The following is a 12007-nucleotide window of genomic DNA, read 5'->3' as shown; positions in this document are numbered from 1 at the left end:
GATCTGGGGTGCCATGGCTGTTCTCTGCTTGTCGGCACAGCGACAGGCTGTAGCAGAGGAGAGCTGGAATGGGCAGGTGCCGGGGGTCTGGGCAATGAGGTATTGCTGCATCTGCGAAAGGAGCAGCCCTCTGGTGCTGCAGGCAGCAGGGCCCCTCACTCAGCCGTGGCAGCAGCAGACAGTGAGTCAGCTTCCTGCTGGGCTTTCCATGCCGAGGGCAGGTCGGTGGAGGACTGGCAGGAACAAGCCAAGGCAGGAATTCCTCCTGGACACCAGACAATATCCTAATTTCCTCCTCTGCCACGGGTCTGGCGCATGGCTGGGAGGCGGGCAGGCCAGCATGCCCCTGCTACAGGCGATGAGCATCGACCAGGCTTGTTCTACCATTGCTTGCGAGGTAATGAACTGTGACACCTTGTCCACAGTGCCACCTCCCCAGTGGCACATCAGAGGAGTGTTTATAGGGTGGGGGACTGATCTCTTCTGACATCATCCCTGAGATAATCTCACTCAGGAGAGCCAGCAGCAGAGGCAGGATACCTTGGACCCAGCTGAAGGCATGGGGAAGAATGGATGCAGGAGGAGGGCATCCATGCTCTGCCATGCATTGCCACCATGGCAGTCCCCTCCACGAGGCCCTGCTCCTTTGCCAGGGCCACCAAAATCCTCCTTGTGCAGAGCAGCCAGGAGATGGTTCTCCAAAGGGGGAGAACTACTGAGAAGCAGCAGCCAAAATTCGTGTGTCCCCTTGCAAGAGTGGCCTGACCCTGCAGAGCACCAGACATTGAGTCACTCTCCTGCTGTAGTCTGCACTGACGGAGGAGATTGGGATCCACATCAGGGCACACACTGACCCTGCAGCTCTAGCCCCCCCCCACTCCAGTTTCACAATTGCTTGAAATCAGCTTACAAATCAACTCTTGAAAAGGGCAGTTCCTCCCGTCTCCCATTCCCAGCCTGCAGGGAGCCCCGTCACAGCTCAGCCTCGGACTGCTCAAACTCAGCATGGAGCTCTGGACCTCTCCTCCTGCCCCGCTGCTCACAAGCTACCTTACCAAGGTGAGGATGGTAGTGACCAAATCTGTGCTGAAGCTCTCCCTGCTCAGGGCTTCTCTGGGGCTGTGAAGCAGGAATTAACCCAGGCTCCTTGGAGACAGGATCATGTTTGTGCCAGATGTGTCCCTGCTCCAGAGGAATGTGATTAAGACTGCCTGGAGAGGCTCTCACAGGCTCACATCAAGCGCTGCGCCACCTGCTCCCCCAGAGAGCAGGAGGGTGAAGGGGACCTCTCCTTCCAAGGGGGGCAATGTGGGATGGGGTTGTTTATCTGTGTTGGGCACCCCACTGGCTCCCGTCTCACTTCAGCTGCCATCAGCAGTGAGCCCAGCTCACTGCAAGACAGTGCTGCCTTTTCACACTACAGAGCCCAGGCCAAGGGCAGCTGAACCCCTGGTTAATCTAACAGCAGTGGAAAAAGCTTTTTATATCATCCAAGAGCAGGAATGACCTCCAGGTCTGCCCTTCTCTATAGGTCAGGAAAACAGGATGTCTTCTTCATTTTCAGCCTGAGCACAAGAGCAGAGAGCTGGAGCAGATGGGCCTGGAGGGTGTATGCTCCCAGCATCCACGCCACTGTCACTGCATGACACCCTTTGGCCTCTGAAGCATCCTCCAAGCTGGGCCACTGGGGCCAGCACTAACTGTAACACTGTGACTTTCTGCCAACCCATCTGCACTTGGCTGTGCTGGATGGACCAAACCCATAATGAGGTGCCTCCAGCTTTCTCTTGCAGATAGGGATCCCCGTCTTGTTCCCCGAGCCCAACCCTTCCTCCCTTTCTCTGCCACGTCCCAGGCCACACACCCCCCCTCCAGGCAGCAACAAGCTGAGGTTCCCTGCCATGGCTCTCCTTGTGTTGCTACTGGTTTGCTTGGGGCCAAAACATAGCTACATGCGGCTTTTACACCTCGGTCATGAGAAATGCACTCCTGGCGGCGAGACTGCTGAATAAGAGAGCTGAGCTGCACAAGGCTATAATTACAGTCGGAACATGTGGGGATGAGGCCAGCCAAGCGCATCCACCTAATTTCCTCTCCTATTAAGCCTGCCCTGCTTTTGTTTGACCCAGACCAAGCCTTGATACTAATGGCGTGATGCTGTGGAGGTCACAGATGGCTCTGTTGCAAACAGCCTTGTGGATTCTGCTTAGCTAGATGTGTAAGCAGGGCTTTGCTCACAGATACCATTGCTGCAGGATTCGTGCTCTAGAAAGTGTGTCACCCAGCTGCGGTGCAGGCTTTTCCCAGACTGGGCTGTTCTACTAGACACAGTTAGCTCTCTGTCTCTGGCTGCTTAATAAACCCAGGCAAGTGAGTGAGGAGGTTAAATGGTGTCATATCACTACCCCTGGCCATGGCCAAGATCTGCTGGCGGATGCTGGTAGCCAGGGTTCAGTACATTTCCTCTTCCTGATCAGTGCAGCTTCAGCCTGCAAATGATTTCTGTGCTAAAGGAGCGAGCTGTTCTCAACTGTGCACCTGCAGCCAAAATGATGCCAATCCATGCCCTGTTTTGGTATATGCATCCCTTATAAATCTCCAGGAGGCAACCTGCAACACTGGGCTACTGGGTTAGCAAACCCAAGGAGCAGGCAGGGCTGTCTGTTAGCACTAACACCTCCTGTCTGCCAGAGCACCCCGTTTCGAGGTTCTTTTACGGATGGAAAAATGACTGCAGGCCCAGTACAGAGCACTAGGAACTAGCCCCAGCATTTGGCCATCTGTCCCTCCTGAGGATGACAGCCTGTCACAGCAGGGGCCAGGCACTCCCCAGCGTCTCCCACCCTTGGTGATGCTGCAGTACCCTGTGTGCTGGAAGGGAGGGCATCCTCCAGGGACGCTGGGCTGAGAGATGAAGGCAGTCATCCAGCTGGGCTCCTGCAGCAGAAGTCACAAGACGAGGATTACCTTTCTGTCCTGCTCAGCAGCAAAGTCACATCTGGCAGCTCGTGGCCCAGGAGATCACAGAGCAATCTGGCAGGAGCAATGGGGGATGCTGTGCAGCACTGGTGCTCAGCACTTCTTGCTCTGGCTCATGTGTGGCCCCCTCTGAGTGAGGCAAGACATGCATGGGTGCCAGCTCACCTCCCTGCTGCTCCTTGCAGGGAAGAAGCTTTGGCAGCTGCATTTGAGACCTCAGGCTGAGTTTTCCCTGTTCTGACCTTACAGCTGCATTGCCCCTCTCCACAGGGGAGCTCATGTGAGGCACCTCTGCACAGCAAGACACACAGGCTTGTGGGAAGTCCACCTCAGCCAAAAGCATGCACCCGGACAGGGAAACCTCGAACAGGCACATAAGTGTGCCAGCACTATCCTCATTGAATCACTCCCAGGGGCCCCTGTCTCCCTCCCCATGGGGTCCTGGACTGGAGGGCTGGGCACAGCCCTGGCCAGCTCTGTGACCATGGGCAAGGCTCCTGCTCCCATGGGCAGCCACGTAGAGGAAGCAGAATGGGGGCAGACCTCAGTGCCTGTCAAGATTGTGTCTAACATAGGATTTGCTCCCATTTCCTTCTCACTCCCTTGAGAGACCAGCATGCTCCTTAGAGTCCCACTGCAGAGCACTCCCAGCACAGGCACCTCAGCCAGCTGGAGGGCTGAGGAGCCCTGCAGAGATGATGTACTGAGAGGGACAGAGCAGGGACACAAGGCAGGCAGTGGACTGCCCAAGGCTAAGGAGATTCTCTCTTGCCAAGGCCAGACAAGCCTTTGGGACAAATTCAGGGCTGTGCACAGGAGCACTCACTTGTATCACAGAAATGCACTGTCCAAGCCTGTGCCAAGGATTCAGGCATCCCTGCAAGAGAAAAGTCCTTTGCAAAGACCTGTGCAAGAGGGAGGGGCTGGAGAGAGCTGCATCTCTGCCCTGTAGCTTCAAGGCAATGCCCGTGGGGTTGGCAACTGGATCTGGGAAAGGCTGGCTCCAGCATGAGGGACATGTCCAAACCTGCCGTTGCCATGGGGAGGATGCTTGTGTCGGTGCCCAAGGAGGGCAGATCCCTCCCCTGGCAGGCAGCAGGGCCCAGCTCAGCCCTTTCTCCTCTCCCCAGTGCCTCACCTGGGGCTGGTAAGTCCCTTCTTTTGAGTGACACAGAGGGGAGGTGGATGGAGGGCACGAGGGGGCAGAGAGCGTGGGGCTGGGGCCACAGCAGGGATGTTCAGGTCACCAGTGATGGGCGGTACTTACTGGCGGTCTTCAGCCCTCAGCACCTGCAGCAGTGAGCCGGACCCTGACACCCGTGGACTGGGGTGCTGTTTAGCTGGTCTCTGGGGTTTCATATGCAGCATCAGCTCTGCTCTCCTCAAACTGGTGCAACTCATTTAAACTCACTTGCAGGCACTTGTTGGGGAAGGTGAATGCAACCAAAGCTGTTCTGGCAGCCTGCATTGCACGCTGTGCTGACATCTTCTGCCATTTTACCTAACACCCCCCTGCCTGGGACAGGGTTCACAAACCCTTCCTCATGGGGAAAAGGAAAGAGGATTTTTACATTTATCTTAATGCATTTTGAGTGCTTGAAAAGCAGACACCAAAGCCCAGGCAAGGACTTAACTGATATACAAGGGAGAGGGGAAACTTTGCCACTGGCATTGGTTCCCAGTTTTGTCATGGAGATGGTCTTAGCCAGCAATTCCCTTAACTTCCCAGCCACACAGCTGTGTGAAGGGGTGCCAGTGGCATCTTACAACAGAGATGTGCCAGCCCCTCCTGGCTGTGGAAAACAAAAATAACTGGAGCAGATAGCTTGAGTGTACTTGAACCTGAGTGGCAGAAACAGAAACCCATGTAGTTTGCCTAAACACTCAACGGTTTAAAATGATGGAGTTCACAGTTTTGGGAACAGACCTATTTTTAGTTCTCCAGGCAGGCGAGGGTGTCTGCTTACTTTTGTAATGATAAACTTATTCTCAAACAACGTAGAGGTGGGAGAAACTGCCGGTCAGCACGCAGCCCTGGTCTGGCACAACTAGTCCCCTTCCAGGAAGTAGGAGGACATATATTGCATCCCAGAACACCCTCAGGGTAGCTGGGGGCTGTGGGCATCTAGAGTGTTCTCCCCACTCCCACAGCAGCATCCCCTGGGGCTACAGGCAGACTCTCTGCTGCTCTCCAAACACTGCACCAGCATTTTGTGGCCCAGTGTGCCCCTGTTGTGGCAGCACCCAGCAGCGACTCCCTCCTCATCTGGTGCCACAAAAGTGGGTGTACCCCACGGAGCTCACCCCGTGCAGCTCCCTCACTCTTTCTGCCCCAGCCTGTCCCTGTTGCCCTCCTCCCCACCCACCCACTGTCTCCTTCCTCTTCAGCAGAGCAACAGGGACCAACTCATCTGAGCTGGCCAGGTGTGCCATCCTTTGAAGCACCATGCCAGCCTTTGGTTGCACTGGCTGCTGACTGAGCCCATGCTGTGACCCAGATGAAAGCCTCTGCAGCGATCCTGCCTACTCCAGCCCATGCATTGCATACTGGTGCGGCGTGTTTTCCAGTCCATCAGGGCCTAGGACTGTGTGGATGAGCTATGATCCTGGCTGCCTCTTCTCCAGGGCCCATGGAAGCCCTCTACTCTGCCCTTGAAGAAGAGATCAGCGCCTTCATGAGGCATGTACAGCAGTGTCAGCAGGGCTTCGACCTGCGCAGCCTGTACCACGTGCTGCTGGTGGTGCTGCAGCGGAGCCCATCAGGGCAGGTGGAGAGCTGGCACCACCTGCAGAAGCTTGCCCAGGGCCAGCCTGGCACAGCCAGCTCAGACGTGGCCAACTACGTGAGCTGGCTGGCCTCCTACCTGCACCACCTGAGCATGCTGAAGCAGAGGTTTGATGCCAGAGTGGTGGTCCCACTCTGTGAGAACTTGTACATGCATGAGGAGCCAGCTGCCTGGCCTGTATCCATCCCGTGCCTGGCCACACTGCTCTTCACCCACCGGCGTAACTGGGGGTTGCTGCTACAGGGTGGGCCCCTCACTGAGCAGGTCTTCAGCCCCCACAGCCTGCGTGACCTGCGTGGCTTTGATGGTGTGGGGCCCTTTGTGAAAGTCCTGCGGCTGGTCCCCGATGTCTTTCACCAGAGCTTGGCCACAGCGGAACTTGCCCAGCAGTGGGTCCATCTCCACCGCAGCAGGTACAGCCTCTCCCTGCCACCATCCCCATCACTATCACCGCCACAGCAGCCACCAGTGCCAGGCAGAGGAGGGCTGGCTCCCAGCAGCATGCAGCCCCCACTGCGCAGCAGGGTTCCCCACCACTTGGGGGGCTTGCCCAACCTCTTGGTCCCAGGGGTTGTGGGGGGGGCAGGCAACAGCACCGGGGTGCTGCAAGCCCGGCTGCGGGAGAGCCAGGAGGAGCTGCTGGCCCTGCTGCACTGCAGGGGCCGGGCACCTGCCCTGCGTGCCCAGGTCCGCCATGTCACCCAGCGCATGGGTGTCCTGCGCCTGCAGCAGCAGCGGGGCAAGGCGAGAGGGCGGTCCCGGCCCCAGCAGAGCCAGCATACGAGAGGTCACAAGGCTGCCGTGGCTGAGGAGCTGCAGAAGAACCTGGAGCTGGAGGAGTACCACCACAGCATCCTGGAGGCTGACTGGCTTCTGGAGCTGGAGGTCAGGCCCATTCTCATCCGGAGGATTAATGAGGTAAGGAGTTCACAATGGATCTGCTTGTGCTTCCTGCCCTGCATCCCCGGATGAGTTGGGGGCACTGCCATGGGCAGGAGAGCTACATGGAAAAGGCTGGACAGCACTGCCTCCTCTCCCACAGGTTCAGCAGCACTGCCAGGATCTGGAGAGGATGCTGCGAGGCCAGGTACTACCCAACCCCCGGCGGGCCCAGCTCAGAAATGAGATGGCCACCACCCTTGTGTCCAGGCGGGCTCAGCCTTCTGACAAGAGCCCCATGGCAGTGGCCAGCCCCAGGAGCAGACAGTGACTGTGATCACAGGAGGTGGTACCACCTCCTACTCCCAGCAGCAGCACTCAGAAGAGCTCAACTGAGGGGCACCCAACCCATTACCACATGGGCTGCAGGTAGCCAGCAGCTCATGAGAACCTGGCTTGGCTCCTGCCTGGGAAGAAAATGGAGGGAATGGGTGTTTAAATGAGATGTTTCCTCCATGCTCAGCCCATAGCCCTGCTGTTTGGTGCGTAGCTACAGGCTAGATAAGGAGATGGGCACCAAATGCTGCTCAGCACACAGGCACACACATGCATATGTGAATGGATGCAAGCAGGCATGTTACACGTTTCTGGTTAAATACAGGGCTCAGCCTCCCGCTTCCACCATCCAGCATGGGGCCTCCAGCTGAGCCCACATCACTAGCCTGGTTGATGATGGTGGCGGAGAGCCTACCTCTGTGCTGGTAGTGGGTGGCAAGGGACAGTCCCCTCTCCAGCTGGGCCTTGTTGGTGTGGGCAAGACTGCTCTTTTGTGTCATGAAGTTTCAATCAATTTAATATATTGTAAATGAACAAACAGAAGCGGAGCCAGGCACGATTCCTGTGAAGAGTTTATTGGTGTAGCTGTTTCCACTACAGTCAGAGGAGTCACAATGCACAGCGACAACAGGCCTCCTACACTACACAGTGAGGACAGGACACACATGGCCACAGACACATGGAGACACTTGCCTCTCCACCCCAGACCCTGTGAAGGGGCCAGGTTGTGGGGCAGGAACCTGCTGCAGGGGGAGGTTTCTCTCTCCGGTGGGATATTTCTGGAGCCTCCTGGAAAGGCATTGAACCCTCCCAGTGCTGAAGCATCCACCACCTCTGGAAGAAGCCAGGCTGATAAATAGGAACTGGAGCAGCAGCTTGTCCCAGATGCAATAGTAAAGTGAGCATCCCAGCCTCTTCCAGAAGGCCACTCTGGCTCCAACCATCAGGGAGAGGCTGAGAGGGCCTTCTCCTCTGGCACTACCCTCAGAGCCAATGGGGCCAGCGACCATCATCAGTTCTTGGGGCAGCTCTGAGTTAGGGGAGACCCCAGGGGACAGCTCTGCCAGGTGGAAAGGTGTTTGGAACTGCCCAGAAGTGAATGGGGCTGAGTGCTGGGCATGCTGAATGCTGCTCCTTCCTACCTGGAAGGCACCCCTGGGCACTAAAGGTCACACAGGACGCTGGTATGGCAGCAGAATGTGAGCTGGAGGTTTCAGTGACTTCCTCATAGGACTGCAGAGAGCCAGACCCAGTGGATCACTGCACAGGGAAAGGGAGGACACCCAAAGGACTGTTTTGCACTCCAGCACGATATCTCTTGTACAGCTTCTTAAATATGGTTTGCTCTCAGGGGCAAGAACGTGGGAATCAGGAACTGGGATGCAGCCCAGTGATTAATTTTTACCCCTGCAACCTGTATGGAGGTGCAGAACGGCACAGGACTCCTCTTAACCCCTGCAAGAGGACAGGCACTCGAGGCTTCAGGATACCTGCTTGTTACCAGCCTCCCCTTCCTCTGCAGTTTTCTTGTGGAAAGGGTTGGGAAAATCAGGAGGAATCAAACAGCCTCCCCCCTGCCAAGCAAGAGCTGAAAACAGTCCTCTGGGATCATGACTGGACGGATGCTGGTCTGGAGGACAGGACCAGGGTACTGGTCCCTTCCTGCCCATCTGCCAGGCTGCAGAAGCCTCATGGGCCAGGGTCTGTGGCACAGGCTCAGCATGAGCTCTCCTGGAAGGAGGAAAGGGAGCAGGAGCAAGGCATCTGCCAGTTGAGCAAGGAGGCTGCTGGCCTAGGAGAAGCCCATTGGCCGTCTGCAGGTAGCATCCAGCCCATCTCTGTGACTGCTCAGTGGCACAAGGTGCTGAGACACCCAAGCTTCATGGTAGTGGAGAGGGACACAGTGGCACAGCTGGCATGGCTCCCCTTCACCACCAGGAGATCAGGCACAGGCTGCCTCCAGCGAGGAGGGGGCAGAGCCATGACCCATGGGCACTCAGGACCCACACAGTTCTGTGATGTGAGAGGCATCTCTCAGCCCACCAGGTCCAAGAGGAGAGAGACTCACAGCCTCTGCTGAGTAAGCGATGGGGCAGCAGGAGTCAGGGCTGCCTCCTGTGGGGCTATAGGACAGCCATTTGTTGGTTCAGGCAAGAGATCGCATGACTCACAGCAAGTCTCCAGTTAGTCCTTGAGAGGGATGAGCAGGCGTGAGCAGCCTGTCTCATGAGTGGAGAGGGCAGCTCTCAGCTCACACAGGCATGTGCAGCTCGTTGTACTCATCCCGGCCGTCCTCGTCAAAGTTTGGCTCTGCATCTTCTGAGTCCAGCTGGGGAGAGGAAGAGACTGGGTTCTGAAGCTGCCCCTAGTGCAGGATCAAGCCTGGCATCGAGGGACCAGCAAGCCAGGCAGCTGGGCTGTGCTGGGAAGAGCAAAGCTCTTACTCCTTCCCCTCCCAGCAGTCTCCTTTTTGTGCCCATCCATGTGTCCCCAACCTGATGTCCCTTCCCGGAGTGTTTGTTTGACAGTGCCCTGTCACTGGGGCTTTGGTCCAGACCAGCAGCTCCTCCCCTGCTGGCAGCACCCACTTCTAGGTGCTGCTCCAGGCTGCTTTCCAACAGGAGCTCAGGATACTGGCAGCACTCAAAGAGCTGCCAGCAGCCTGGCTTTGTGGTTACATGCTCCTGCACCAAGCAGCCACAGGCTCTGGTGTGCTGCTGGGCTGTCCTTGCTGCTGTCTCAGTGGGGAAATAGGTTGTCTCTTGATGAATAAGCCACAAATGGGGAGGAGGATGGAAGGGGAAACCCTTATTCCAGGCCTTTGTGTGGTAGGATCCTCTGTCTCATTGCTCTAGGTTGCTCATCCATCCCACACTGCACTCTCTAGTGCTCTCTCAAGCTCTAAGGAAGCCATCCACCCACCTACTGCTATTGAACAAAGACCCCCAGACAAGAGCAGGAAAAGCCAAGGCTTTGCTGGCCCAGGATCTCCAAGCCTTTCAGTCTGCCAAATCTCAACCTCACTCCAGTCTTGCAAGCAATACTGTTAAGACAGTTATCTGCTTACCGCTTTGAGCTCCCTGTCGTGGAAGAAGTGGGGCAGCACAAAGCGTCGCAATGGCACTGTCATGATCAGGACAAAGGGGAAGGCCAGGGATGCCACTGTAGATTTCACCACCCAGAGCAGCACAATGCAGGCCAGTTGAATGCAGGTGAAGAGATTCATTCTCCAGGTCTTCACCTAGGGAGGTAAATCCAGACTAAGAACACATTATCCTTCCACACAGATTAATGAAGAACCAACCAGCAAGACATAACCCTGCTGCATAGCATAGTACAGTAATGTAACACTGCTGCACATTACCTGCCTGTACTCTGCAACAAGACAGAACACATCAGCCTCTGTGCAGCCTAGCAGTGCAGTGTCCCTACATTCACTCAAGCAATACATCACTCCCATAGACAGTCCACCTTACAGTATCCTGGCAAGACACTCCTGTGCAGCCTATTAGCACACTATCCTAGAGATGTACCACCTCTACGCATGGCTTGGACTTACTTCTCGGCACAAGCTTGCAGCCAAGGCGGGGTCACCAAGCCAAGCATCAATCTAGCAAAGCACCATTCTCCCCTCACCTGCCTCTTCTTCCTCTGCTCCTTGTTACCTGGTTCCCCACAACCTGCTTTTGCTCACCTTGACAACATAGATGTGGTCAGGGTGGTGCTTGGATGGCATGAAGATCAGGAGCAGCCGCTCATAGAGCTGGATGCCAGTGAGCGATGTAACCCCCATGTACAGGAAGATGCCGAAGAGCACGGCCAGTGGGATCTGCCGCAGCATGTTCCCCATCACAATGGACAGACCTGCACAGACAGAGATCAGGACATGGTGTGTCCCATGCCAGCCCCTCTGCAAGGCACCTCAGGTTCCGTCCCTCTCCCACCTCATCTGTGTCCTAGGGTGCAAGGGAAAGGAAGTTCAAGAGGGGTCTAGATGGAAGGGTTGAAGGGTTGCAGAAGGGTCCTGACCATGGCAGGGGACCGAAGGCTACCAGAGGAGAGCTCCGTGAAGGTAGGGGCTGTCCTACAGCAAGCAGGCAGAACGCAGACCGGCCTATGGGGCAGGGATACTGCCAGGAGTGGTCACCCCTGACCTCCCCCCTCCTTCACCCGAGCAGAGGCTCACCGACAAGAGCAGCAATAAGCACTCCAGTCACACGCTGCTCCTTCACCTCCTCAATCTTGGGCTTCTCTCCTGGTGCAATGGCCTTGCTCATGACCGTCAGGGCATTGACGTGGGTGACAGAGCGCACTGTCGCCGCAGTCAGCCAAGGCAGCCCAAAGAGCGCGCAAAGTCCCCCCATAGTGCCAATAAGCAGCAGGTCTAGGTGGAAGCCAGAGCCTTTCAGCAGCTTCCTCTCCTTCTTGCTAACAATCAGCCTGGAAGGAAGAAGAGCTCAGGTCAGTGCCAGGCTCAGCCCAGTGCTCAGGAACAGCACATTCACTCCCTGGAGAGAGCACACAACATGGGGACAAGAAGTAGATGGCTGAGGAGAGAGATGGTGGCTGTCAACCTCAGGTTAGAGGTTTCCTCCTGCACTTGGCTAAGGTGCATCCCCACCACACTACGACAGGAGGGGAGCCAGGACATGTTGGCAGAACCCAAGAAGGTACAGCTCTGGTGTCCTCAATATAAGGACAGACCTGTTGGAACAAGTCCAGAGGAGGCTACAAGGATGATCAGGGGACTGGAGCACCTCCCGTATGAAGACAGGCTGAGAAAGTTGGGGCTGTTCAGCCTGGAGAAGAGAAGGCTGCGTGGAGACCTCATAGCAGCCTTCCAGTATCTGAAGGAGGGCTGTAAGGATGTTGGGGAGGGACTATTCATCAAGGACTGTAAAGACAGGACAAGGGATAATGGGTTTAAATTTAAACAGGGGAAGTTCAGGTAAAATACAAAGAAGCAGCTCTTTACTGAGGGTGGTGAGGCACTGGAACAGGTTGCCCAAAAAAGTGGTAAATGCTCC

The 12007-nt window shown here is 56.2% G+C and overlaps 1 protein-coding gene across 4 annotated transcripts in view; it reads right to left on the bottom strand.

Annotated features, from left to right (window-relative positions):
- Nucleotides 1–7535: 7535 nt before the first annotated feature.
- The window catches only part of SLC4A3 (solute carrier family 4 member 3), a 33694-nt gene continuing 29222 nt past the window's right edge, over nucleotides 7536–12007 (bottom strand). For all 4 annotated transcript variants that reach the window (XM_061358638.1, XM_061358637.1, XM_061358640.1 and 1 more), the window contains 4 exons: nucleotides 11167–11420; nucleotides 10675–10844; nucleotides 10048–10221; nucleotides 7536–9309 (listed from right to left, as the gene is read on the bottom strand). In XM_061358638.1, the coding sequence (XP_061214622.1) occupies nucleotides 9232–9309; nucleotides 10048–10221; nucleotides 10675–10844; nucleotides 11167–11420 (676 nt within the window). In that variant the 3' untranslated portion in view covers nucleotides 7536–9231. The remainder of the gene's footprint in view (nucleotides 9310–10047; nucleotides 10222–10674; nucleotides 10845–11166; nucleotides 11421–12007) is intronic.

The sequence above is a fragment of the Neopsephotus bourkii genome, unplaced genomic scaffold, assembly GCF_033783945.1.
Source record: "Neopsephotus bourkii isolate Nb327-2 ecotype Australia unplaced genomic scaffold, CSIRO-AGI_Nbou_v1 NB_951, whole genome shotgun sequence".
Classification (NCBI taxonomy): domain Eukaryota; kingdom Metazoa; phylum Chordata; class Aves; order Psittaciformes; family Psittacidae; genus Neopsephotus; species Neopsephotus bourkii.
Note: the sequence above shows the minus strand (reverse complement) of the source record. Positions and strands in the feature narration are given on the sequence as shown.